Here is a 26,841-nt window from a genome sequence, read left to right on the forward strand (position 1 = left end):
GCTCTAACTCTATTTGAAACCCCTGACCTAATCCCATTTATTCCTCTCCACTGAAACTCTCCCACCCCCTTCAGCTTTGTTTCACTTAAAGCCAGGACATCCAGCTTCTTCTCATTCATAACATCCACAATCATCTCTTTCTTATCATCTGCACAACATCCACGCACATTCAGACATCCCACTTTGAAAATTTTCTTATTCTTTTTAGTAATTATTACAAGAAAAGGGGTCACTAGCCCATTGTTCCCGGCATTTTAGTTTACTTTTACAACACGCAAGGCTTACGGAGGAAAGATTCTTATTCCACTTCCCCATGGATATAAAAGGAAAAGTAATAAGAAACAAGAACTATTAAGATCAAATCAAAGAAAACTCAGATGAGTGTGTATAGATAAACGTGTACATGTATGTGTAGTGTGACCTAAGTGTAAGTAGAAGTAGCAAGACATACCTGTAATCTTGCATATTTATGAGACAGACAAAAGACACCAGCAATCCTACCATCATGTAAAACAATTACAGGCTTTCGTTTTACACTCACTTGGCAGGACGGTAGTACCTCGCTGGGTGGTTGCTGTCTACCAACCTACTACATATAAAAACACACAAACACGTATCATGATTTATCAATCTTTTCAAATTATGCAAATTCTTACTAAATTCAAAAAGAGAAGCTTTCATTTTTCTTTTTAGGTCACCCTGCCTCAGTGTGAGCCAGTTTGTCTTTCTAGGTCAAAATGTAATATCATAAGCAACTTTAACAGATGGTCACTTTTTTATCCATGTCAGACATTTTCATAACCACTAACACTAGAGAACCTGCTTATTTTACTCATTATGGTTTGAAAATTCACAACAAAAATAAAAAATGCAATGATCCTGAAACCACAACCATTATAAAGGTTCTACTGTACTTTTCTAAAGCTAATTTTCCTTGCAGTAGAGGAATCCCAATGTTTTCTTCACACTGAAAGGTGACACTATTACAAAATTAAATAGGATTGAATTATATTTATATTAAGTGTTACCATCGCCACCATCTCACCACTATTACCTAATTTCTCCACTTTGATTGAGTGGGGAAGCACTTTTCTCTGAAAGAACGAAAAAGTAACGTACTGTGTGGAAAAAAAAAAAGAATGTTCAAGAAATTCAGTGACACAATGTATCATAATACCATACTCAATAGAATCACATCTAAATATGAACAGAAAGGTTTCAGTGACCTTCATATTCTTGGTGAAAAGTGCTTCCCATGAATCATCATTCATTCATTCATTTTACCAAACTAATTTCACCTTATGCAATGTCCACCTTCATGCAACTTATCAGAGTTAATTAACTTACGCATAAAGGTGGTAGACGAAAAACCTGGCAGAGCTGGTAATAGGGGAGTCGACTCTGCTCGCTTAGATCCACCCGGCTGTGACAGCTGAGGTTTAAGGCGGGCAATCCGGTCTCGGTCATTCAACACATTAGCAGGCTTCAATTCCTTTAATATATTTTAAAAAATGCTTCTTAAGTTTTCATTTTAACTTTTTGATTTTACACTCTGCTTAATCAACAGAAGATTGAAATAAAGTTATACTGTAATTACACTTTTAACATCACTGCCATTTGACATAAAAAAATAATAAAACTTACTTCCAGATTGATTTCCAACTTGTTACATAGCACCTCAATTTCAAATTTAAGATGTAGTTTCATTTCTGGTTCCTTGTGAAGTTCAGCTAATACATTCATAATAGCCATGGTCCATGGATTTGGCGGCTTGAACACTCGGCTCTTGGCACAGGATTCCATCACCTTAGCCACGAATGGAATCACATACTGCATCTCCTGTGACATGAATGATACCAATATGGAAATAAACAGCACATACAACTTCTTATAAGAGGTTTTTACAAAGCAGAAGTGATATAAGAAGGGAGAGTATAAGAAAGTTGAAGAGAGTGGTGGAGAGTGCACAACGAGAGCAAATAATAGAGTGGGAGAGGCATTGTCAAGAAATTTTGCTGAGAAAATTTCTAGAGACAAACAAGTTACGAAAGCCTAGGAAACGAATGGATTTGTCAGTTAAAAACAGAGTAGGGGAGTCAGTAGATGGGGAGCTGGAAGTATTGAGGAACTTTTAAGTATCAATGAAGAAAGGGAGGCAGTAAATTCATACACTGGCCAGGGAGGTATATCTTTTAGGAATGAAAAAGAGTAAGATGTGAGTGTGGGGCAAGTGTGTGAGACATTATGTAGAATGAAAGGGGGTAAACCAGCTGGAACCGATGGGATCGCGACAGAAATGTTAAAAACGGGGGAATATAGTGTAGGAGTGGTTGGCATTTTTGTTTAATAAATGTACGTGTCTATGAATGTATGAGTGTATGAATGTATGTTTAATAAATGTATGGGTCTATGAAAGACGAGGTGAATCATAGAACTGACGAGGGGAAAAAGGTGAGTGGTGCACTGAGGAGTCTGTGGAGACGAAGAACTTTATCCATGACAGCAAAGAGGGGAATGTATGAGAGTATAGTTACACCAGCACTCTTGCATGGGTGTGAGGAATGGGTGGTGAATGTTGCAACAAGGAGAAGGCTGAAGGCAGTGGAGATGTCATGTTTGAGGGCAATGTGCGGTGTGAACATAATGCAGAGAATCCGTAGTTTGGAGATTAGGAGGAGGTGTAGAATTACCAAAACTATTATCCAGAGGGCTGAGGAGGGGTTTTTGAGATGGTCTGTGCATGCAGAGAAGAAGGAACAAACCAGAATGACTTAAAGAGTCTATAAATCTGTAGTGGAGGGAAGGCAGGGTAGGGGTCGGCCTAGGAAAGGTTTGAGGGAGGGGGTAAATGAGGTTTTGTGTGTGAGGGGCTTGGACTTCCAGAAAGCGAGCGTGAGTGTGTTGGATAAGAGCAAATGGAGACGAATGGTTTTTAGGACTTGACGTGCTGTTGGAGAGTAAGCAATGTCACATTTATGAAGGGATTCAGGGAAACCGGCAGGACAGACTTGATTCCTGCAGATGGGAAGTACAGTGCAAGCTCTCTGAAGGAGGGGTGATAATGTTGCAGTTTTATAACTGTAGTGCAAGCATGTCTCTGGCAAAACAGTGAAGGAGTGAATGATGAGTTGTTTTTTTTCAGGCCACCCTGCCTTGGAAGGAAACGGATGATGTGTTAACTTAAGAACTTAAGAAAGTAGGAACACTGCAACATGCCTGTTGGCCCATACTAGGCAGGTCCTTCACAAATCCAACCCACTAACAGAACAAATGCTACCCAAGCAATAAGCTCAGGTGCAAGTCCGACTCAAATCCAATCCCTCTCACTCATGTATTTATCCAACCTAAATTTGAAACTACCCAAACCATAGCTTTTAGAACATAAGAAAGGAGGAACACTGCAATAAGCCTGTTGGCCCATACTAGGCAGGTCCTTCACAAATCCAACCCACTAACAGAACAAATGCTACCCAAGCAATAAGTTCAGGTGCAAGTCCGACTCAAATCCAACCCCTCTCACTCATGTATTTATCCAACCTAAATTTGAAACTACCCAATGTTTTAGCTTGGATCACCCTACTAGGCAGACCGTTCCACTCATCAACTACCTCTATTACCAATGTTCATTTATACATTCTATTAGTGCTTTACATTTATTTGGCATTTTTTTGTGCATGTAAATCTATATTTATGCTAGGGAAGTGACCCCTGAAGTGACCTAGAGTCCTTATGGAGGGGGATTTCCCTTCCAAACAATAACCTCTCTTCCCTCTCTCCTCCTCCCTGTCTTCCATTCATCAACAACAGCCTTCAATAAAGGTAACTGTCATGTTGAAAGTTCATTCTTTTGTACATGTAAATCTATCTTTTAGGCAAAAAAAAAAAAAAATGTTGTTGATACTTCTGGGTGCCTGGAATGAATTAATTGGATTTACATTATTTCTTATGGGGAAAATTGATTCGAAAATCGTCTATCTCGATAATAGTCCCACTTCCAGGAACGGATTAAGGATGAAAATTGAGGGACCACTGTATATAAAAACAAAGAAGAAGTAGAAAAATAAAAATTAATAAGGCACAACCATAAATATTTTTAGTCTGAAGACAATAATAAATAAGTTCACTCTTAGGGTTGACAGGCCCTCTCCGAGACTCGTTCTCAGGGTCGGCCAAATTTAAAAAATATATATATATGTATATATGTATATATATATATATATATATATATATATATATATATATATATATATATATATATATATATACAGTGGACCCCCGCATAACGATGGCATCGCATAGCGATTTTTCCGCATAACGATTACTTTTATCGCAAAATTTTTGCCCCGCATACCGATTAAAAACCCGCATACCGATTTTCGTCCGAGACGCGTCCAATGTGCCCTCAGCCAGCCTCACATGTGCCGCTCCGTCCCATTGTTTACCAGCCAGCCTCCGCGGTAACATCCAAGCATACACTCGGAATATTTCGTATTATTACAGTATTTTCGGTGCTGTTTCTGGAAAATAAGTGACCATGGGCCCCAAGAAAGCTTCTAGTGCCAACCCTACACCTCAAAGGGTAAGAATTACTATAGAGATGAAGAAAGAGATAATTGATAAGTATGAAAGTGGAGTGCGTATAGCCGACCTAGTCAAGCTGTACAAGAAACCCCAATCAACCATCGCTACTATTGTGGGCACCAGAAAGACAATCAAGGAAGCTGTTCTTGCCAAAGGTTCAACTGTGTTTTCGAAACAAAGATCGCAATTGATGGAAGATGTTGAGAGACTCTTATTGGTGTGGATAAATGAAAAACAGATAGCAGGAGATAGCGTCTCTCAAGCGATCATATGTGAAAAGGCTAGGAAGTTGCATGAGGATTTAATTAAAAAAATGCCTGCAACTAGTGATGATGTGAGTGAATTTAAGGCCAGCAAAGGTTGGTTTGAGAGATTTAAGAAGCGTAGTGGCATCCATAGTGTGATAAGGCATGGTGAGGCTGCCAGTTCGGACCACAAAGCGGCTGAAAAATATGTGCAGGAATTCAAGGAGTACATAGAAACTGAAGGACTGAAACCTGAACAAGTGTTTAATTGTGATGAAACAGGCCTGTTCTGGAAGAAAATGCCAAGCAGGACCTACATTACTCAGGAGGAAAAGGCACTCCCAGGACATAAGCCTATGAAAGACAGGCTTACTTTGTTGATGTGTGCCAATGCTACTGGTGATTGCAAAGTGAAGCCTTTATTAGTGTATCACTCTGAAACTCCCAGAGCGTTCAGGCAAAAGAATGTCCTCAAGGATAATTTGTGTGTGCTGTGGAGGGCAAACAGTAAGGCATGGGTCACTAGGGAATTTTTCTATAACTGGTTACACCATGCATTTGCCCCCAATGTGAAAAATTACCTAACTGAAAAGAAATTAGAACTTAAGTGCCTCCTGGTGTTAGACAATGCCCCTGGTCATCCTACAGACGTGGCAGAGCGACTTTATGGGGACATGAGCTTCATTAAGGTGAAGTTTTTGCCTCCTAATACCACTCCTCTCCTGCAGCCCATGGACCAGCAGGTTATTTCCAACTTCAAGAAACTGTACACAAAAGCTCTGTTTGAAAGGTGCTTTGTAATGACCTCAGAAACTCAACTGACTCTAAGAGAGTTTTGGAGAGATCACTTTAATATCCTCAATTGTGTAAACCTTATAGGTAAGGCTTGGGAGGAAGTGACAAAGAGGACCTTGAACTCTGCTTGGAAGAAACTGTGGCCAGAATGTGTAGACAAAAGGGATTTTGAAGGGTTTGAGGCTAACCCTGAGAATCCTGTGCCAGTTGAGGAATCCATTGTGGCATTGGGAAAGTCCTTGGGGTTGGAGGTTAGTGGGGAGGATGTGGAAGAGTTGGTGGAGGAGGACAATGAAGAACTAACCACTGATGAGCTGCTAGATCAACTTCAAGAGCAAGAGGCCACACCTGAGGAAATTGCTTCGGAGGAGGGGAGAGAGAAATTGAAGAAGTTGCCTACTTCAAAGATTAAGGAAATCTGTGCAAAGTGGCTTGAAGTGCAAACCTTCATGGATGAAAATCACCCTCACACAGCTATTGCAAGCCGTGCTGGTGATTATTACACTGACAATGTTGTGAAACACTTTAGGCAAGTCATAAAGGAACGAGAGGTACAGGCCACTATGGACAGATATCTTGTGCGAAAGAAGTCCAGTGACTCTGAAGCTGGCCCTAGTGGCATTAAAAGAAGAAGGGAAGTAACCCCAGAAAAGGACTTACTACCTCAAGTCCTAATGGAAGGGGATTCCCCTTCTAAACACTAACACACTCTCTCCCCTCCTCCCATCCCATCAATCATCACCAGATCTTCAATAAAAGTAAGTGTCATTTAATTGTGCATGCCTTTTTCAGTTTGTGTGTATTAAAATTAACATTTCATGTGGTAAAAAAAAATTTTTTTCATACTTTTGGGCGTCTTGCACGGATTAATTTTATTTCCATTATTTCTTATGGGGAAAATTCATTCGCATAACGATTATTTCGCATAACGATGAGCCCTCTTGCACGGATTAAAATCGTTAACCGGGGGTCCACTGTATATATATATATATGAAAAGATAGAGAATCTTTTCCCGATCATAATGACACCAAAAGTATGAAATTTGATGGAAAACTTACGGAATTATGCTCTCGCGAAGTTAGCGGTCTCGACAGGTTTACGCATCAGCGATTTTGCCCACTTTGAGCCCTGTTTTCGGCCAATTCCACTGTACTAGTCGACAAAAAACATGAATATTTTGCTAGAACTCCATTGTTTCTATCGAATGAGTGCAAGAAAGCACCCATTTACCAATTTCAACTATCCAGTACAGTGGTCAGAATTTAGCAATTTTGCCAATTTCACACAAATTTCAAAATATGCCAATTTCCCAATAGGGTCCAGAATAAACACGAAAGACATTCCTGGCACTAAAATGACATTTCCTCTGTTCATTAGTCATGTCTCAAAGCCCCTATTACATTCTTTTGCTTTCCACTTTGAATTTTTATTCTCACAAAAAATAGAAGATTTACTGTTATGCAGACTACTGAATTAGTGTAAAAAATGGTATAAATAATATTGGCGCACTTGTGAAAGAATATTAGACTCACCAGTTGACATGCATTGGACGCTTGGCATGATTTGTTTACTTTTGAACTTTGATAAAAATCGAAGATTTCTGCCACTTTGACCTCAATTTCAAGGTACTTTTCATTGTAAAACCAGTCAAAATCATCTAAATGCCTGTAATGTCTTCCATTCTATAAAATGAGACCAAGAAAACTAGAATACAACAATAAATACCATACGAAAATACAGTGCAAAGTCGCCGTTTTATTCCAAAAACACTGTCAAAGTTTTTGTTTTTCTCATTATGCACAATGTGCTGCAGGATTCTTTTTATACTGCGCACACTGACCAAACAGACCCATTCTTTCATATGTATGCCTACCAGCTTTCTCCCGCTAGATTTGAGGGCGCTAGAATTTAGGCGTACTAGTATGTCAAAAACCCTGGGTCGTAAGCCGTACTAGTACGGCCGAAACCCTCAAAGGGTTAATAAATTAAAAAAAAAAATTAATCAAAGAGGGGAAGGTATCTATGAATTGGCACAGTGTGTGTATAGTTCCTATATATAAAGGGAAGGGGGACAAAGGAGACTAAAAATTATAGGGGAAGAAGTTTACTGAGTATACCAAATAAAGTGTATGGTAGGGTTATTATTGAAAGAATTAGAGATAAGACAGAGAGCAGGACTGCAGATGAGCAGGGAGGCCTTAGAATGGGTACGGAATGTGTAGACCAGGTGTTTACACTGAATCATATTTGCGAACAGTATTTGAATAAAGGTAGGGAAGTTTTCATTGCCTTTATGGATTTGGAAAAGACATATAACTGAGTTAAACACGTTAAGAAAGCCTAGAGAACGAATGGATTTGTCAGTTAAAAACAGAGTAGGGGAGTTAGTAGATGGGGAGATGGAGGTTTTCGGTAGATGGCGGGAAAATTTTGAGAAACTTTTAAATGTCGACGAAGACAGGGAAGCGGTAATTTCATGCACTGGCCAGGTATACAATCTTTCAGGAATGAAGAAGAACAGGATGTGAGTGTGGGGGAGGTGCGTGAGGCATTATGTAGAATGAAAGGGGGTAAAGCAGCTGGAACTGACGGGATCATGACAGAAATGTTAAAAGCAGGGGGGGATATAGTGTTGGAGTGGTTGGTATTTTTGTTTAATAAATGTATGAAAAGAGGGGGAGGTACCCAGGGATTGGCAGAGAGCATGTATAGTCCCTTTATATAAAGGGAAGGGGGACAAAAGAGATTGTAAAAATTATAGAGGAATAAGTTTACCGAGTACACCAGGAAAAGTTTACGGTACGGTTATAATTGAAAGAATTAGAGGTAAGACAGAATGTAGGATTGCAGATGAGCAAGGTGGTTTCACAGTGGGTAGGGGATGTGTAGATCAAGTGTTTACATTGAAGCATATATGTGAACAGTATTTAGATAAAGGTAGGGAAGTTTTTATTGCATTTATGGATTTAGAAAAGGCATATGATAGAGTGGATAGGGGAGCAATGTGGCAGATGTTGCAAGTATATAGAATAGGTGTTAAGTTACTAAATGCTGTAAAGAGTTTTTATGATGACAGTGAGGCTCAGGTTAGGGTGTGTAGAAGAGAGACAGACTACTTCCCAGTAAAAGTAGGTCTTAGACAGGGATGTGTAATGTCACCATGGTTCTTTAATATATTTATAGATGGGGTTGTAAAAGAGGTAAATGCTAGGGTGCTTGGGAGAGGCATGTGATTAAATTATAGGGAATCAAATACAAAATGGGAACTGATGCAGTTACTTTTTGCTGATGATACTGTGCTTATGGGAGATTCTTAAAGAAAAGTTGCAAAGGTTAGTGGATGAGCTTGGGAGTGTGTGTAAAGGTAAAAAGTTGAAGGTGAACATAGAAAAGAGTAAGGTGATGAGGGTATCAAATTATTTAGATAAAGAAAAATTGGATATCAAATTGGGGAGGAGAAGTATGAAAGAAGTGAATGTTTTCAGATACTTGGGAGTTGACGTGTCAGCTGATGGATTTATGAAGGATGAGGTTAATCATAGAACTGATGAGGAAAAAAAGGTGAGTGGTGCGTTAAGGTATATGTGGAGACAAAAAAACGTTATCTATGGAGGCAAAGAAGGGAATGTATGAAAGCACAGTATTACAAACACTTATATATGGGTGTCAAGCTTGGGTTGTGAATGCAGCAACGAGGAGGCGGTTGGAGGCAGTGGAGATGTCACGTCTAAGGGCAATGTGTGGTGTAAATATTATGCAGAAAATTCGGAGTGTGGAAATTAGGAGAAGGTGTGGAATTAATAAAAGTATTAGTCAGAGCGCTGAAGAGGGTTTGTTGAGGTGGTTTTGTCATTTAGAGAGAATGGATCAAAGTAGAATGACATGGAGAGCGTATAAATCTGCAGGGGAAGGAAGGCAGAGTAGGGGTCGTTCTCGAAAAAGTTGGAAGGTAGGGGTAAGGGAGGTTTTGTGGGCGAGGGGCTTGGACTTCCAGCAGGTGTGCATGAGCGTGTTCGATAGGAGTGAATGTAGACAAATGGTATTTGGGACCTGATGAGCTGTTGAAGTGTGAGCAGGGTAATATTTAGTGAAGGGATTCAGGGAAACAGGCTATTTTTATATAGCCGGACTTGAGTCCTGGAAATGGGAAGTACAATGTCTGCACTCTAAAGGAGGGGTTCGGGATATTAGCAGTTTGGAGGGATATGTTGTGTATCTTTATACGTATATGCAAAAACAGTGATTATCTGCAAAAACAGTGAATATGTGTGAGTGAGGCATAAGTGTTGAATGATGATGAAAGTATTTTCTTTTGGGGGATTTTCTTTCTTTTTGGGTCACCCTACCTCGGTGGGAGATGGCCGACTTGTTAAAAAAAAAAAAAATTGACTGAGTGGATAGGGGAGCAATGTGGCAGATGTTGCAAGTGTATAGAACAGGTAGTAAGTTAATAAATGCTGTGAAGAGCTTTTATGAGGATAGTGAGGCTCAGGTTAGGGTGTGTAGGAGAGAGGGAGATTACTCCCCAGTGAAAGTAGATCTTAGACAGGGATATGTAATGTCACTATGGTTGTTTAATATATTTATAGACGGAGTTGTAAAAGAAGTAAATGCTAGGGTGTTGGGCAGAGGGGGTGGGATTAAATTACGGGAAATCACATACAAAATGGGAGTTAACATAGTTACTTTTTGCTGATGATACTGTGCTTTTGGGGGATTCTAAAGAAATGTTGCAAAGGTTAGTGGACGAATTTGGGAGGATGTGTAAAGGTAGAAAGTTGATTTTTTTTTTATTAACACACTGGCCGATTCCCACTAAGGCAGGGTGGCCCAAAAAAGAAAAACTTTCACCATCATCCACTCCATCACTGTCTTGCCAGAAGGGTGCTTTACACTACAGTTTTTAAACTGCAACATTAACACCCCTCCTTCAGAGTGCAGGCACTGTACTTCCCATCTCCAGGACTCAAGTCCGGCCTGCCGGTTTCCCTTAATCCATTCATAAATGTTACTTAGCTCACACTCCAACAGCATGTCAAGTATTAAAAACCATTTGTCTCCATTCACTCCTATCAAACATGCTCACACATGCCTGCTGGAAGTCCAAGCCCCTTGCACACAAAACCTCCTTTACACCCTCCCTCCAACCTTTCCTAGGCCGACCCCTACCCCGCCTACCTTCCACTACAGACTTATACACTCTTGAAGTCATTCTGTTTTGCTCCATTCTCTCTGCATGTCCGAACCACCTCAACAACCCTTCCTCAGCCCTCTGGACAACAGTTTTGGTAATCCCGCACCTCCTCCTAACTTCCAAACTACGAATTCTCTGCATTACATTCACACCACACATGCCCTCAGACATGACATCTCCACTGCCTCCAGCCTTCTTCTCACTGCAACATTCATCACCCATGCTTCACACCCATATAAGAGCGTTGGTAAAACTATAATCTCATACATTCCCCTCTTTGCTTCCAAGGACAAAGTTCTTTGTCTCCACAGACTCCTAAGTGCACCACTCACCCTTTTCCCCTCATCAATTCTATGATTCACCTCATCTTTCATAGACCCATCCGCTGACACGTCCACTCCCAAATATCTGAATACATTCACCTCCTCCATACTCTCCCCCTCCAATCTGATATCTATTCTTTCATCACCTAATCTTTTTATCCTCATAACCTTACTCTTTCCTGAATTCACTTTTAATTTTCTTCTTTTGCATACCCTACCAAATTCATCCACCAATGTCTGCAACTTCTCTTCAGAATCTCCCAAGAGCAAAGTGTCATCGGCAAAGAGCAACTGTGACAACTCCCACTTTATGTGTGATTCTTTATCTTTTAACTCAACGCCTCTTGCCAAGACCCTCGCATTTTCTTCTCTTACAACCCCATCTAAAAATATATTAAACAACCACGGTGACATCACACATCCTTGTCTAAGGCCTACTTTTACTGGGAAATAATCTCCCTCTTTCCTACATACTCTAACTTGAGCATCACTATCCTTGTAAAAACTCTTCACTGCTTTCAGTAACCTACCTCCTACACCATACACCTGGAACATCTGCCAAATTGCCCCCCTATCCACCCTGTCATTCGCCTTTTCCAAATCCATAAATGCCACAAAAACCTCTTTAGCCTGATCTAAATACTGTTCAATTATATGTTTCACCGTAAACACCTGGTCCACACACCCCCTACCTTTCCTAAAGCCTCCTTGTTCATCTGCTATCCCATTCTCTGTCTTACTCTTAATTCTTTCAATAATAACTCTTACCATACTCTTTACCAGGTACTCTCAACAGACTTATCCCCCTATAATTTTTGCACTCTCTTTTGTCCCCCTTGCCTTTATACAAAGGAACTATGCATGCTCTCTGCCAATCCCTAGGTACCTTACCCTCTTCCATACATTTATTAAATAATTGCACCAACCACTCCAAAACTATATCCCCACCTGCTTTTAACATTTCTATCTTTATCCCATCAATCCCGGCTGCCTTACCCCCTTTCATTTTACCTACTGCCTCACGAACTTCCCCCACATTCACAACTGGCTCTTCCTCACTCCTACAAGATGTTATTCCTCCTTGCCCTATACACAAAATCACAGCTTCCCTATCTTCATCAACATTTAACAATTCCTCAAAATATTCCTTCCATCTTCCCAATACCTCTAACTCTCCATTTAATAACTCTCCTCTCCTATTTTTAACTGACAAATCCATTTGCTCTCTAGGCTTCCTTAACTTGTTAATATCACTCCAAAACTTTTTCTTATTTTCAACAAAATTTATTGATAACATCTCACCCACTCTCTCATTTGGTCTCTTTTTACAATGCTTCACCACTCTCTTAACCTCTCTCCTTTTCTCCATATACTCTTCCCTCCTTGAATCACTTCTACTTTGTAAAAACTTCTCATATGCTAACTTTTTCTCCCTTACTACTCTCTTTACATCATCATTCCACCAATCGCTCCTCTTCCCTCCCGCACCCACTTTCTTGTAACCACAAACTTCTGCTGAACACTCTAACACTACATTTTTAAACCTACCCAATACCTCTTCGACCCTATTGCCTATGCTCTCATTAGCCCATCTATCCTCTAATAGTTGTTTATATCTTACCCTAACTGCCTCCTCTTTTAGTTTATAAACCTTCACCTCTCTCTTCCCTGATGCTTCTATTCTCCTTGTATCCCATCTACCTTTTACTCTCAGTGTAGCTACAACTAAAAAGTGATCTGATATATCTGTGGTCCCTCTACAAACATGTACATCCTGAAGTCTACTCAACAGTCTTTTATCTACCAATACATAATCCAACAAACTACTGTCATTTCGCCCTACATCATATCTTGTATACTTATTTATCCTCTTTTTCTTAAAGTATGTATTACCTATAACTAAACCCCTTTCTATACAAAGTTCAATCAAAGGGCTCCCATTATCATTTACACCTGGCACCCCAAACTTACCTACCACACCCTCTCTAAAAGTTTCTCCTACTTTAGCACTCAGGTCCCCTACCACAATTACTCTCTCACTTGGTTCAAAGGTTCCTATACATTCACTTAACATCTCCCAAAATCTCTCTCTCTCCTCTACATTCCTCTCTTCTCCAGGTGCATACACGCTTATTATGACCCACTTTTCGCATCCAACCTTTACTTTAATCCACATAATCCTTGAATTTACACATTCATATTCTCTTTTCTCCTTCCATAACTGATCCTTCAACATTACTGCTACCCCTTCCTTGGCTCTAACTCTCTCAGATACTCCAGATTTAATCCCATTTATTTCCCCCCACCGAAACTCCCCTACCCCCTTCAGGTTTGTTTCACTTAGGGCCAGGACATCCAACTTCTCATTCATAACATTAGCAATCATCTGTTTCTTGTCATCCGCACTACATCCACGCACATTCAAGCATCCCAGTTTTATAAAGTTTTTTTTCTTCTCTTTTTTAGTAAATGTCTACAGGAGAAGGGGTTACTAGCCCATCGCTCCCAGCATTTTAGTCGCCTCATACGACACGCACGGCTTACGGAGGAAAGATTCTTTTCCACTTCCCCATGGACAATAGAAGAAAATGAATATAGATAAGAGTAAGGTGATGAGGGTATTAAACAATTTAGATAAAGAAAAATTGAATATCACACTGGAAGGGGGGGAGTATGGAAGAAGTGAATGTTTTCAGATATTTGGGAATTGACTTCTTAGCAGATGGGTTAATGAAGGATGAGGTAAACCATACAACTAATGAAGAAAAAAAAGGTGAGTGGTGCATTGAGGTATATGTAGAGACAAAGAACATTATCCATGGATGCAAAGGGAATGTACGAGAGTATAGTGGTACCAACACTCTAATGTGGGTGTGAAGCATGGGTTGTAATTACTGCAACGAGGAGGCAGCTGGAGGCAGTGGAGATGTAGTGTCTAAGGGCAATGTGTGGTGTAAATATTATGCAGAGAATTCAAATTGTAGAAATTAGGTGGTGGTGTGGAGTTACTAAAAGAATAACAAAAAAGGCACAATACCGTGATTGGAACGATACACAGATAACCCGCACATAGAAGAGAGGAGCTTACGACGATGTTTTGGTCCAAGCCGGACCGAAACGTCGTCATAAGCTCCTCTCTTCCATGTGCGGGTTATTTGTGCATAGTTACTTAAAGTATTAGTCAGAGGGCTGAAGAGGGGCTGTTGAGATGGTTTGGTCAGAGAGAATGGAACACCATCTTTCTTCTCCATGGGGAAATGGAACAGAATTCTTCCTCAATAAGCCACTTGTGTTGTAAGAGGCAACTACAATGCCGGGAGCAAAGGGGCTAGTAACCCTTCTCCTGTATACCTAACTACATTTAAAAAGAGAAACTTTCATTTTTTTTTTTTTAAGTCACCCTGCCTCTGTGGGATACAGCCAATTCACTGAAAAAAAAAATATACATGTCATGGAAATTACACACATACACCTACCATCCGACTTACAACCGAGTTCGGTTCCGAGAAACCAGTCCTATGTCGAAATGGACGTAAGTCGAACTTTACTACTGAATATCAACATCACATTTTTTTAATGACTATTTTATTGTTTTATTTTGGTATTTCATGCTTTACTTTACTTTTTATGCTGTTAGTACTGTATTTTATACTGTAAGGTTTAGGATAAACACTGTGTACAACACAAATAGTTGTTTATTTCCCAGAAATTTGGCAAAAAAAATACGGTCGTAAGTCGAGTGGTCGTAAGTCGAGCAGGTCATAAGTCGGATGGTAGGTGTACTTTTATAAAGAACTAACCACTAATGAATGGGTAGCTCTCCTCTGAAGACCAATTCTTTAAAGGAATGAGGTACTTACACTATTCTGGCATACCTGACTTACAAAAAGCCATCAGAAAAGGAGGCAGACTGGAATAAAGGGCTTTGACTCTTTGGATCTCTTCAAGTTCGACACTTAATAGCTTTATTACTCAATTCTAGAGTATTCTCAATGAACAAATTAGAGTACTTCATCAACCTCATACATTTTAATCAAGCTCCTCGTTAGCATAACTTGCAAGAAATTATATGTAAATCCAGAAATAGTACTCATGAGATTTTTTTGTCAAGATGTGCTGAATCATAACGCATACACTATTATGAAGTTTCCTGTACCATCATGTAGACAATTTAAATTTACTGCCAACCATGGCCTTAAAAAAAAAAAAAAAAAAAAAAAAAAAACAGCACTATTCTCTGTTTCAATTGCATAATTTTTAAGTGACTTACCTGCAATCCCTTGTTGTAAGATTCTATGAGTAGTGACTTCATGTCTATGTCAGTATGCAGTATTGGTTTATTCTTGGCCAGGGTGAGCATCCCTAACCAATGGCCAAGATTTTTCAATAGAGATTTGTCAGAATAATTAGCTGCTGATTTATCAGCCCTTAGGAGTACCTGAAACAAGAAATTTGACTATGTTCACATTTTATTATAATCATTTTGTAATATATAATACACCTTTCAATTATAATGATTAACATCAAGAATTAAAATCATTGCAGTATGAAAAATTATTTTACCTTGATATTCCTGAGTGTCTCCCGACAGACCATGGCATTAACATTATTCATTTTCATCTGATCCAGAAATAGAGAATACAGTGTATGAAAGTTGTTCTCTATGGATGCACGTTTCATCACCAAATACTGTGCCACCCATAGCCAATATTCTTCACCTACTACCTCACGTAACTCTTCACACTGTAGAGGAAATATTTTTTTTCATTATATACTATCTTATCAACTAACTAATCTTCTAAATACTGTCATCTATTCCTGGTTTGTTTAGTTTCCCGAGCTGAGAGAGCATTTGTCCAAATACAGTATAAAATGAGTACCATATTGTAATGCGTTAATCTCTCTTGATCTTTCGGAAAAATGCATGATCCACACAATAAATATTTCTAAATACGTATAGGCAATTACAAATAAGTGAGACTAGAAACCTATTTTATTTGGGCATAAAAACTAGCTAAAATGTTTTATTCTTTTCTTTTTTGGTCACCCTGCATTGCTGGGAGACCGCCAGCATGTTAAAAAAAAAAAATCTGAATTTCTGTATATTTTTTGAACTGAAATTCAAAAACTTTTCTCTTACTCTGAAAGTTTCTATCTAGGATGTTATAAATTCAATATTTTTTTTCCAAATTCAGAGACTTTCAAACAAGATAAATTAATATGTTTAAAAAGAAAAGAAATTTTAAGGTATTTATTTAGAAGTGATCTCTCTTTATATTACAATACAGTGGTACCTTGACTTATGAGTTTAATTCATTCCATGACCGAGCTCATAACTCAATTTGCTCATGTATCAAATCAATTTTCCTCAATGAAATTAACTGAAATGCCATTAATCAGTTCCAGCGGAATTCCTGGCTCTCGGGAGGCAGGAGAAAATACTTCAATTTAATGCTAATATCAACTCTATGGCTTATTTATCTATCACAATTGATCTAATATGACATAATAAACAATATAAATAACAGAAACTTGATAAATACTCTAGAATGAATAAAATATGTCATTATGTAACAAGTGGTGGTAGCCACTCCCAAGGTAAAAATAATTATCGCTCTGACCCTATCTTCCCATTCTGGCCTTTTTCAGGTCTTATTACAAGAGAAAATGGAGTGTTTGTGAAGCTAACTGCACTAGATCATTAGTTTCATAAGGAAAACACTGAAATGAAAGCAATTTTCTCATGTTTTTTCTATGATTTCATGCTTTAATTTAATGGATATCATCCTCGTCTTCACAGCACTGTCCATTGCACTTACTTTCTTTGGACCCTTGGTTAGAAAAAAGAAATTTGGCAAAATAACTGCGCAAAAAGCACAAAACGCTGGGATGCTCGGTGGATGTTGTGGCGTTCGCTGCGCCAACTTGTGGCAGCATATCTGAAGCTCACTCATAACTTGGATTTTGGCTCGCAGCTCAAAACAAGAAATCAACCGAGCGATGGCTCATAACTCGGAAAACTTAGGGCACTCGTAAGTCAAGGTACCACTGTACTGGACTTTCCAGAGCTAAAAATTTATTACTGCCATAACCAATAATTAATTTTAGACTGATACTGATATGAAAATTAGCCAATACCTATCAACACTGGTACCAATACCATTAAAATTAGCCAATACCTACCTACACCCTTACTTATTATGATCATCCTCTTTCCAATACAAGCTTCCACAATGTTCATACTCCTGGCTTTCTCAAAACAAACAATTATAAACGTTAACGTTCATCTACTAGAACAAATAAAGTTCACAATTTATTATCATGTAGCTTTTGGGAATCTTCTGATTACAATGTGAAAACGACAAGTCAGGATAAAGCTCTGATGGTTTTAAAAGTTTGTAGCATTGAACAATACTTACCTTTTGAGGAAGGTTAACTTGAGCAAGGTTATTGAAGATAAAGGCAACTTTGTCTTGTATATGCTCAGGAGGAGGAGTGATTTTTTCTTCCTTCTCCGTGGCAACGAGCAGAGTTTCTATGTTGGTAGTAGTTATTGTTGGCTGTTGCTGAAGTATTAAAAATGCATTAAAGAATTCAATCAGTGATATAAGGGACACATCATATAGTTTTACACATGACTTCAGCTCCACACTATATTGGTCTACCTTTTCAAAAAACACTGAATTTGAATGTCTAAGTCCTGACCCTATTGCCTTAACCTTCTGAGGGTCCAAGCCGTAGTTCTACATCATGAGCTCAGCTCACTCAGACAAGCTGTGAGCAGTAAATTTGGGCCTAGATATGAGAGAATGCATCTATGTGGAAAGTGTGCACCATCAAAAATAAATCCTGCAGCACGCAGTGCATAATGAGAAAAATAATGCGACCATGTTTTTAGATTGAAACAATGACTTTGCGGTGTATTTTCGTATGGTTTTCTCAGCTGTATTTGCGGTTTCTTGGTCTCATTTGACAGAATGGAAGATATATGACAGAAATACAGATGATTTTGATTAGTTTTATTATTGAAAATAGCTTGAAATTGAGCTCAAAGTAATGGAAATGTTCAATTTTTGCCGATGTTCAAGAGTAAACAAATGACATCATGCATCCAATACATGTCAACTGGTGGGTCTAATATATGTTTACGAATGTGCTGATATTATTTATACAATTATTACAATATTGCATAGCAGTAAATCTATTTTTTGGTGTGAATAAAAATTCTTTATGTAAATAAAAATAAAAATGAAATTCATCTGTAAAGCCTGTAAAATGTTACTAATAAACAGAGGAAATGTTATTTTAGCACCAGGAATGCCTGCATTGTTTATTCTAGACCATATTTTGAAATTGGAATATTTTGAACTGTGTATGAAACTGGCCAAATTACCAATTTCTGATCACTATACAGTGGACCCCCACATAACGATCACCTCCGAATGCGACCAATTATGTAAGTGTATTTACGTAAGTGCGTTTGTACGTGTATGTTTGGGGGTCTGAAATGGACTAATCTACTTCACAATATTCCTTATGGGAACAAATTCGGTCAGTACTGGCACCTGAACATACTTCTGGAGTGAAAAAATATCGTTAACCGGGGGTCCACTGTATTGGGAAGCTGAAATAGTTGACTGGGCAGTTTCTTGTGCTCAATTAATAAAACAGAAGTAATACTAGCGAAATAGCAAAGAATTTGGTTGACTGGAATAATGTAATTGGCCTAAAATAGGAGTCAAAGTGGGCAAAATCGCTGATACATAAATATTGCTAACACAATAAAATTTGCAAGTGTAAGTTCGACAGTTTTCCATAAAATCTAGTCCTTCTTGTATTACCTTCAGAAAAAGATTCTTACCAGTTCATAGGAATTTTTTTTTTTTTTTTTTTTATTAACACACTGGCTGATTCCCACCAAGGCAGGGTGGCCCAAAAAAGAAAAACTTTCACCATCATTCACTCCATGACTGTCTTGCCAGAAGGGTGCTTTACACTACAGTTTTTAAACTGCAACATTAACACCCCTCCTTCAGAGTGCAGGCACTGTACTTCCCATCTCCAGGACTCAAGTCCAGCCTGCCGGTATCCCTAAATCCATTCATAAATGTTACTTTGCTCACACTCCAACAGTACGTCAATTATTAAAAACTATTTGTCTCCATTCACTCCTATCAAACACGCTCATGCATGCCCGCTGGAAGTCCAAGCCCCTCGCACACAAAACCTCCTTTACCCCCTCCCTCCAACCTTTCCTAGACCAACCCCTACCCCACCTTCCTTCCACTACAGACTGATACACTCTTGAAGTCATTCTGTTTCGCTCCATTCTCACTACATGTCCAAACCACCTCAACAACCCTTCCTCAGCCCTTTGGACAACAGTTTTGGCAATCCCGCACCTCCTCCTAACTTCCAAACTACGAATTCTCTGCATTATATTCACACCACACATTGCCCTCAGACATGACATCTCCACTGCCTTCAGCCTTCTCCTCGCTGCAACATTCATCACCCATGCTTCACACCCATATAAGAGCGTTGGTAAAACTATACTCTCTTACATTCCCCCTTTTGCCTCCAAGGACAAAGTTCTTTGTCTCCACAGACTCCTAAGTGCACCGCTCACCCTTTTCCCCTCATCAATTCTATGATTCGCCTCATCTTTCATAGACCCATCCTCTGACACGTCCACTCCCAAATATCTGAATACATTCACCTCCTCCATACTCTCTCCCTCTAATCTGATATCCAATCTTTCATCACCTAATCTTTTTGTTATCCTCATAAACTTACTCTTTCCTGTATTCATTTTTAATTTTCTTCTTTTGCATACCCTACCAAATTCATCCACCAACCTCTGCAACTTCTCTTCCGAATCTCTCAAGAGCACAGTGTCATCAGCAAAGAGCAACTGTGACAACTCCCACTTTATGTGTGATTCTTTATCTTTTAACTCCACGCTTCTTGCCAAGACCCTCGCATTTACTTCTCTTACAACACCATTTATAAATATATTAAACAACCACGATGATATCACACATCCTTGTCTAATGCCTACTTTTACTGGGAAATAATCTCCCTCTTTCCTACATACTCTAACTTGAGCCTCACTATCCTCGTAAAAACTCTTCACTGCTTTCAGTAACCTACCTCCTACACCATACACCTGCAACATCTGCCACATTGCCCCCCTATCCACCCTGTCATATGCCTTTTCCAAATCCATAAATGCCACAAAAACCTCTTTAGCCTTATCTAAATACTGTTCACTTATATGTTTCACTGTAAACACCTGGTCCACACACCCCCTACCTTTCCTAAAGCCTCCTTGATCATCTGCTATCGTATTCTCCATCTTACTCTTAATTCTTTCAATAATAACTCTACCATACACTTTACCAGGTATACTCAACAGACTTATCCCCCCATAATTTTTGCACTGTCTTTTGTCCCCTTTGCCTTTATACAAAGGAACTATGCATGCTCTCTGCCAATCCCTAGGTACCTTACCCTTTTCCATACATTTATTAAATAATAGCAGCAACCACTCTAAAACTATATCCCCACCTGCTTTTAACATTTCTATCTTTATCCCATCAATCCCAGCTGCCTTACCCCCTTTCATTTTACCTACTGCCTCACGAACTTCCTCCAAACTCACAACTGGCTCTTCCTCACTCCTACAAGATGTTATTGCTCCTTGCCCTATACACGAAATCACAGCTTCCCTATCTTCATCAACATTTAACAATTCCTCAAAATATTCCCTCCATCTTCCCAATACCTCTAACTCTCCATTTAATAACTCTCCTCTCCTATTTTTAACTGACAAATCCATTTGTTCTCTAGGCTTCCTTAACTTGTTAATCTCACTCCAAAACTTTTTCTTATTTTCAACAAAATTTGTTGATAACATCTCACCCACTCTCTCATTTGCTCTCTTTTTACAATGCTTCACCACTCTCTTAACCTCTCTCTTTTTCTCCATATACTCTTCCCTCCTTGCATCACTTCTACTTTGTAAAAACTTCTCATATGCTAACTTTTTCTCCCTTACTACTCTCTTTACATCATCATTCCACCAATCGCTCCTCTTCCCTCCCGCACCCACTTTCCTGTAACCACAAACTTCTACTGAATACTAACACTACATTTTTAAACCTACCCTATACCTCTTCGACCCCATTGCCTATGCTCTCATTAGCCCATCTATCCTCCAATAGCTGTTTATATCTTACCCTAACTGCCTCCTCTTTTATTTTATAAACCTTCACCTCTCTCTTCCCTGATGCTTCTATTCTCCTTGTATCCCATCTACCTTTTACTCTCAGTGTAGCTACAACTAGAAAGTGATCTGATACATCTGTGGCCCCTCTATAAACATGTACAGTGGACCCCTGGTTAACGATATTTTTTCATTCCAGAAGTATGTTCAGGTGCCAGTACTGACTGAATTTGTTCCCATAAGGAATATTGTGAAGTAGATTAGTCCATTTCAGACCCCCAATCATACACGTACAAACGCACTTACGTAAATACACTTACATAATTGGTCGCATTCGGAGGTGATCGTTATGCAGGGGTCCACTGTACATCCTGAAGTCTACTCAACAGTCTTTTATCTACCAATACATAATCCAACAAACTACTGTCATTTTGCCCTTCATCATATCTTGTATACTTATTTATCTTCTTTTTCTTAAAATATGTATTACCTATAACTAAACCCCTTTCTATACAAAGTTCAATCAAAGGGCTCCCATTATCATTTACACCTGGCACCCCAAACTTACCTACCACACCCTCTCTAAAAGTTTCTCCTACTTTAGCATTCAGGTCCCCTACCACAATTACTCTCTCACTTGATTCAAAGGTTCCTATACATTCACTTAACATCTCCCAAAATCTCTCTCTCTCCTCTACATTCCTCTCTTCTCCAGGTGCATACACACTTATTATGACCCACTTTTCGCATCCAACCTTTACTTTAATCCACATAATCCTTGCATTTACACATTCATATTCTCTTTTCTCCTTCCATAACTGATCCTTCAACATTACTGCTACCCCTTCCTTTGCTCTAACTCTCTCAGATACTCCAGATTTAATCCCATTTATTTCCCCCCACCGAAACTCCCCTACCCCCTTCAGGTTTGTTTCGCTTAGGGCCAGGACATCCAACTTCTCATTCATAACATTAGCAATCATCTGTTTCTTGTCATCCACACTACATCCACGCACATTCAAGCATCCCAGTTTTACAATTTTTTTTTTCTTTTTTAGTAAATGTCTACACGAGAAGGGGTTACTAGCCCATCCCTCCCGGCATTTCAGTCGCCTCATACGACACGCATGGCTTACGGAGGAAAGATTCTTTTCCACTTCCCCATGGACAACAGAAGAAATAAAGAAGAACAAGAGCTATTTAGAAAAAGGAGAAAAACCTAGATGTATGTATATATATATGCATGTGCTTGTCTGTGAATTGTGACCAAAGTGTAAGTAGGAGTAGCAAGATATCCCTGTTATCTAGCGTGTTTATGAGACAGAAAATAATTTTAGGGGGAGAAAATTTTTGGACCCTCAAAGGGTTAAATAGCTAATCTAGTAAAAATTTCATATCTCGACAAAGCAAAAAAAAAGTTACACCTAGAAATGACTTACTATATGTTTGGTAATACAATATTCAACCTAGTAAATTTTAAAATAAGTTGAAAGTGGCAATAAGACCTAATTAGACCGAGAAATGTCAAATAAATTTAGTGGCATTAAATGCTAGGAAAAGCAGTTAAGAAAAAAGAAGAAAAAAAGCTAGAAACAATAACAGTAGGGTAAAGGAGAAGATACAGAAATACAGGAGGGCCCCGCTTACACAACAGGTCAGGTTCGGGACCACTGCTGTAAAGCAAAAATCATTGTAAAGTGAAGCATAGCCTTTTTTCACTTTCAAATGCATATAAAAGCCTGATAACATGTTTACACTATCATATATTAAGAGAGCAACAGAGCTAGGCCTTAAAAATTCATATAATAGTACAGTGGACCCCCGCATACCGTTGGCATCACATAACGTTTAATCCGCATACCACTCGCTTTTATCGCAAAAATTTTGCCTCGCATACCGCTCAAAAACCCGCTCACCGCTGTTCGTCCGAGATGCGTCCAATGTGCGGCCTGAGCCACGCTCACATGTTCCGCCGGTGGCATTGTTTACCAGCCAGCCTCCGCGGCAACATCCAAGCATACAATCGGAACATTTCGTATTATTTCAGTGTTTTTGGCGATTTTATCTGCAAAATAAGTGACCATGGGCCCCAAGAAAGCTTCTAGTGCCAACCCTACAGCAATAAGGGCGAGAATTACTATAGAGATGAAGAAAAAGATCATTGATAAGTATGAAAGTGGAGTGAGTGTCTCCGAGCTGGCCAGGTTGTATAAAAAACCCCAATCAACCATCGCTACTATTGGTGGTACAGCTGCTGCTGCTGCACTGTCAGCTGCTGCTGCTGCTGCTGTAGCACCGTCAGCTGCTGCTGCTGCTGTACCACTGTCTGCTGCTGCTGTAGCATCGTCTGCTGCTGCTGTAGCATCGTCTGCTGCTGCTGTAGCATCGTCTGCTGCTGCTGTAGCACTGTCAGCTGCTGCTGCTGCTGTAGCATCGTCTGCTGCTGCTGTAGCATCATCTGCTGCTGCTGTAGCATCGTCTGCTGCTGCTGTAGCACTGTCAGCTGCTGCTGCTGCTGTAGCATCGTCTGCTGCTGCTGTAGCATCGTCTGCTGCTGCTGTAGCACTGTCAGCTGCTGCTGCTGCTGTAGCATCGTCTGCTGCTGCTGTAGCATTGTCTGCTGCTGCTGTAGCACTGTCAGCTGCTGCTGCTGCTGTAGCATCGTCTGCTGCTGCTGTAGCATCGTCTGCTGCTGCTGTAGCACTGTCAGCTGCTGCTGCTGCTGTAGCATCGTCTGCTGCTGCTGTAGCATCATCTGCTGCTGCTGTAGCATCGTCTGCTGCTGCTGTAGCACTGTCAGCTGCTGCTGCTGCTGTAGCATCGTCTGCTGCTGCTGTAGCATCGTCTGCTGCTGCTGTAGCACTGTCAGCTGCTGCTGCTGCTGTAGCATCGTCTGCTGCTGCTGTAGCATTGTCTGCTGCTGCTGTAGCACTGTCAGCTGCTGCTGCTGCTGCTGTAGCACCGTTGTTGGTGTGGCTTATTGAGAATACCAAGAAACAATTAACCCCAGAGGATTTGCCACCCAGGATAACCCAAAAAAGTCAGTGTCATCGAAGACTGTCTAACTTATTTCCATTGGGGTCCTTAATCTTGTCTCCCAGGATGCAACCCACACCAGTCGACTAACGCCCAGGTGAACAGGGAAAAATGCCTGAAACTAGTGCTCATATTGGTGAATTTAAAGCCAGCAAAGGTTGGTTTGAGAGATTTAAGAATCGTAGTGGCATACACAGTGTGATAAGGCCTGTTCTGGAAGAAAATGCCAAACAGGACCTACAGTACTCAGGAGGAAAAGGCACTCCCAGGACACAGTGTCTCATCAGTCATTGCTGCATCTTCAATAAAGGTAAGTGTCATTTATTCTTCATTTAGTAGAGTAGTACATGCACAATATATATTGTGCATGCACTACTCTACTATTGTGCATGTATCCTTCTCTTTGTGTGTAGGAAAATGTATATTTCAGGTAGTAAAATTTTTTTTTTCATACTTTTGGGTGTCTTGCACGGATTAATTTGATTTCCATTATTTCTTATGGGGAAAATTCATTCGCATACCAATCATTTCGCATAACAATAAGCCCTCTTGCACGGATTAAAATCGCTATGCGGGGGTCCACTGTACAGTGGAACCCCAGATTTCATACTTAATCCATTCTAGAAGGTCGATCTAAATCCGAAACTTACAAAAACTGACGTAATATTTCCCGTAAGAAATAATGTAAAGCCAATTAATCAGTTACAGACACCCAAAAATATTAACAAAAATTTCATTTTTTAAATAACTATAGTTTTACATACAGAAAACAATGAGAAATAAATATAAAGCTCTAATTTTAATGATAAATGAACATTATATACCTTTATTGAAGACTCTTGTTGGCATATTGAAGAAGGCAAGGAGGGGAGAGAGTTGAGGTTGCTGTTTGGAAGGGGAATCCCTCTCCAAAAGGACTTCAGGTATCAAAGCCCTCTCTGGGGTTACTTCCCTTCTTTGTCTTTTACTGGCACTGGACCCAGTTACAATAAAAATCTGTCCAGAGAGCTCTGTTTCTGGCATCTCTCTAAGATTTGCCTAAAATGGGACAAGGTATTGTCACTGAACATGTTGCAGATATGGCTTGTATCAGCTTTGCCAGGGTGATACTTTTCAACAAAAGTTTGCACATCATTCCACTTTGCACAAATGTCCTTAATCACCGAAGAAGGCACCTTCTTCCCTCTCTTCCTCCTCCTCCTCCTCTGAAGCAACTTCCTCAGCTGCAGTCTGTTGCTGTTCCGGTTGAAGGTCTTGCAGCTCTTCGATGGTTAGCTCTTCCCTGTGGTTCTCCACCAACTCTTCTACATCCTCGCCACTCACCTCCAACCCCATAGACTTCCCCGAAGACTCAACAGATTCCACAACAGGCGTAGGGTCGTCAGGGTCAGCCTCAAACCTTTCAAAATCCTTGTCGAGGACACATTCTGGCCACAATTTTCTCCAAGCAGAGATCAAAGTCCTGGAAGTCACTCCCTGCCAAACCTTACCATAAGGCTTATGCAATGGAGGATACTGAACTGATTCCTCCAGAACTCTCCTAGGGTCAAGTAAGTGTCTGAGGTCACTTCAAAGCACCTTTGAAACACTGCTTTCGTGTCGAGTTTTTTGAAGTTAGAAATGACCTGCTGGTTCAAAGCCTGGATGAGAGGAGTGGTGTCAGGAGGCAGGAACTTCACTGTTATAAAACTCAAGTCCCTAATCAATTGGTCTTCCAAATCTGGAGGATGAACAGGAGCACTGTCATCCAGTACCAGAAGGCACTTGAGTGGCAAGTTATTTTCCAGGAGGCACTTTTTCACACTCGGGTCAAACACTTCAAGGACCCAGTCAATGAAAATTTGCCTCATGACCCATGTCTTATTATTTGCTTTCCATATCACACAAAATTGACTCTTGATGACGTTGCTTTTCTTGAACACTTAGGGATTTTCAGAGTGATACACCAGTAAAGGCTTCACTTTGAAATCCCCACTAGCATTATCAGAGAACAAAGGAGTTAGCCTATCCTACATAAGCTTGTGTCCTGGCAGTGCCTTTTTCTCCTGCGTGATGTAGGTCCTCTTCGGCATTTTCTTCCAAAAGAGGCCTGTTTTGTCACAAATGAACACTATTGGGAGAGGAATCTTTCAGCCTCTACATACTCCTTGAATTCATCAACGAATTCTTCGGCCACATGTCTGTCAGAACTTGCCTTGCCTTTTCACAAATGATCGACTCCACAACACTATCTCCAGCTAACTTTTTCGTCGATCCGCACCAACAACGACTTCTCCACATCTTCGATTGTTTGTAATCTCTGTTTCGTTAGCATATTCACCCCTTTCGCAACTTTAGCTTCCTTGATTTCTACTTTCTTTGCCAGGCTGTAACAGATTGTTGATTTCGACTTCCCACACATCCTGGCAAGCTCGGCTAAATGTACGCCACTTTCATAT

The 26,841-nt window shown here is 39.8% G+C and overlaps 1 protein-coding gene across 1 annotated transcript in view; it reads right to left on the minus strand.

The window, feature by feature from the left end:
- The window catches only part of Not1 (CCR4-NOT transcription complex subunit 1), a 462,156-nt gene that overhangs the window by 221,720 nt on the left and 213,595 nt on the right, over positions 1-26,841 (minus strand). The window contains exons 20-24 of the mRNA XM_070089800.1: positions 17,559-17,705; positions 15,703-15,882; positions 15,410-15,577; positions 1,645-1,839; positions 1,348-1,492 (exon numbers count right to left, since the gene is read on the minus strand). Coding sequence (XP_069945901.1) covers positions 1,348-1,492; positions 1,645-1,839; positions 15,410-15,577; positions 15,703-15,882; positions 17,559-17,705 — 835 coding nt within the window. The remainder of the gene's footprint in view (positions 1-1,347; positions 1,493-1,644; positions 1,840-15,409; positions 15,578-15,702; positions 15,883-17,558; positions 17,706-26,841) is intronic.

This window comes from Cherax quadricarinatus, chromosome 29, assembly GCF_038502225.1.
Source record: "Cherax quadricarinatus isolate ZL_2023a chromosome 29, ASM3850222v1, whole genome shotgun sequence".
Taxonomy (NCBI): Eukaryota; Metazoa; Arthropoda; class Malacostraca; order Decapoda; family Parastacidae; genus Cherax; species Cherax quadricarinatus.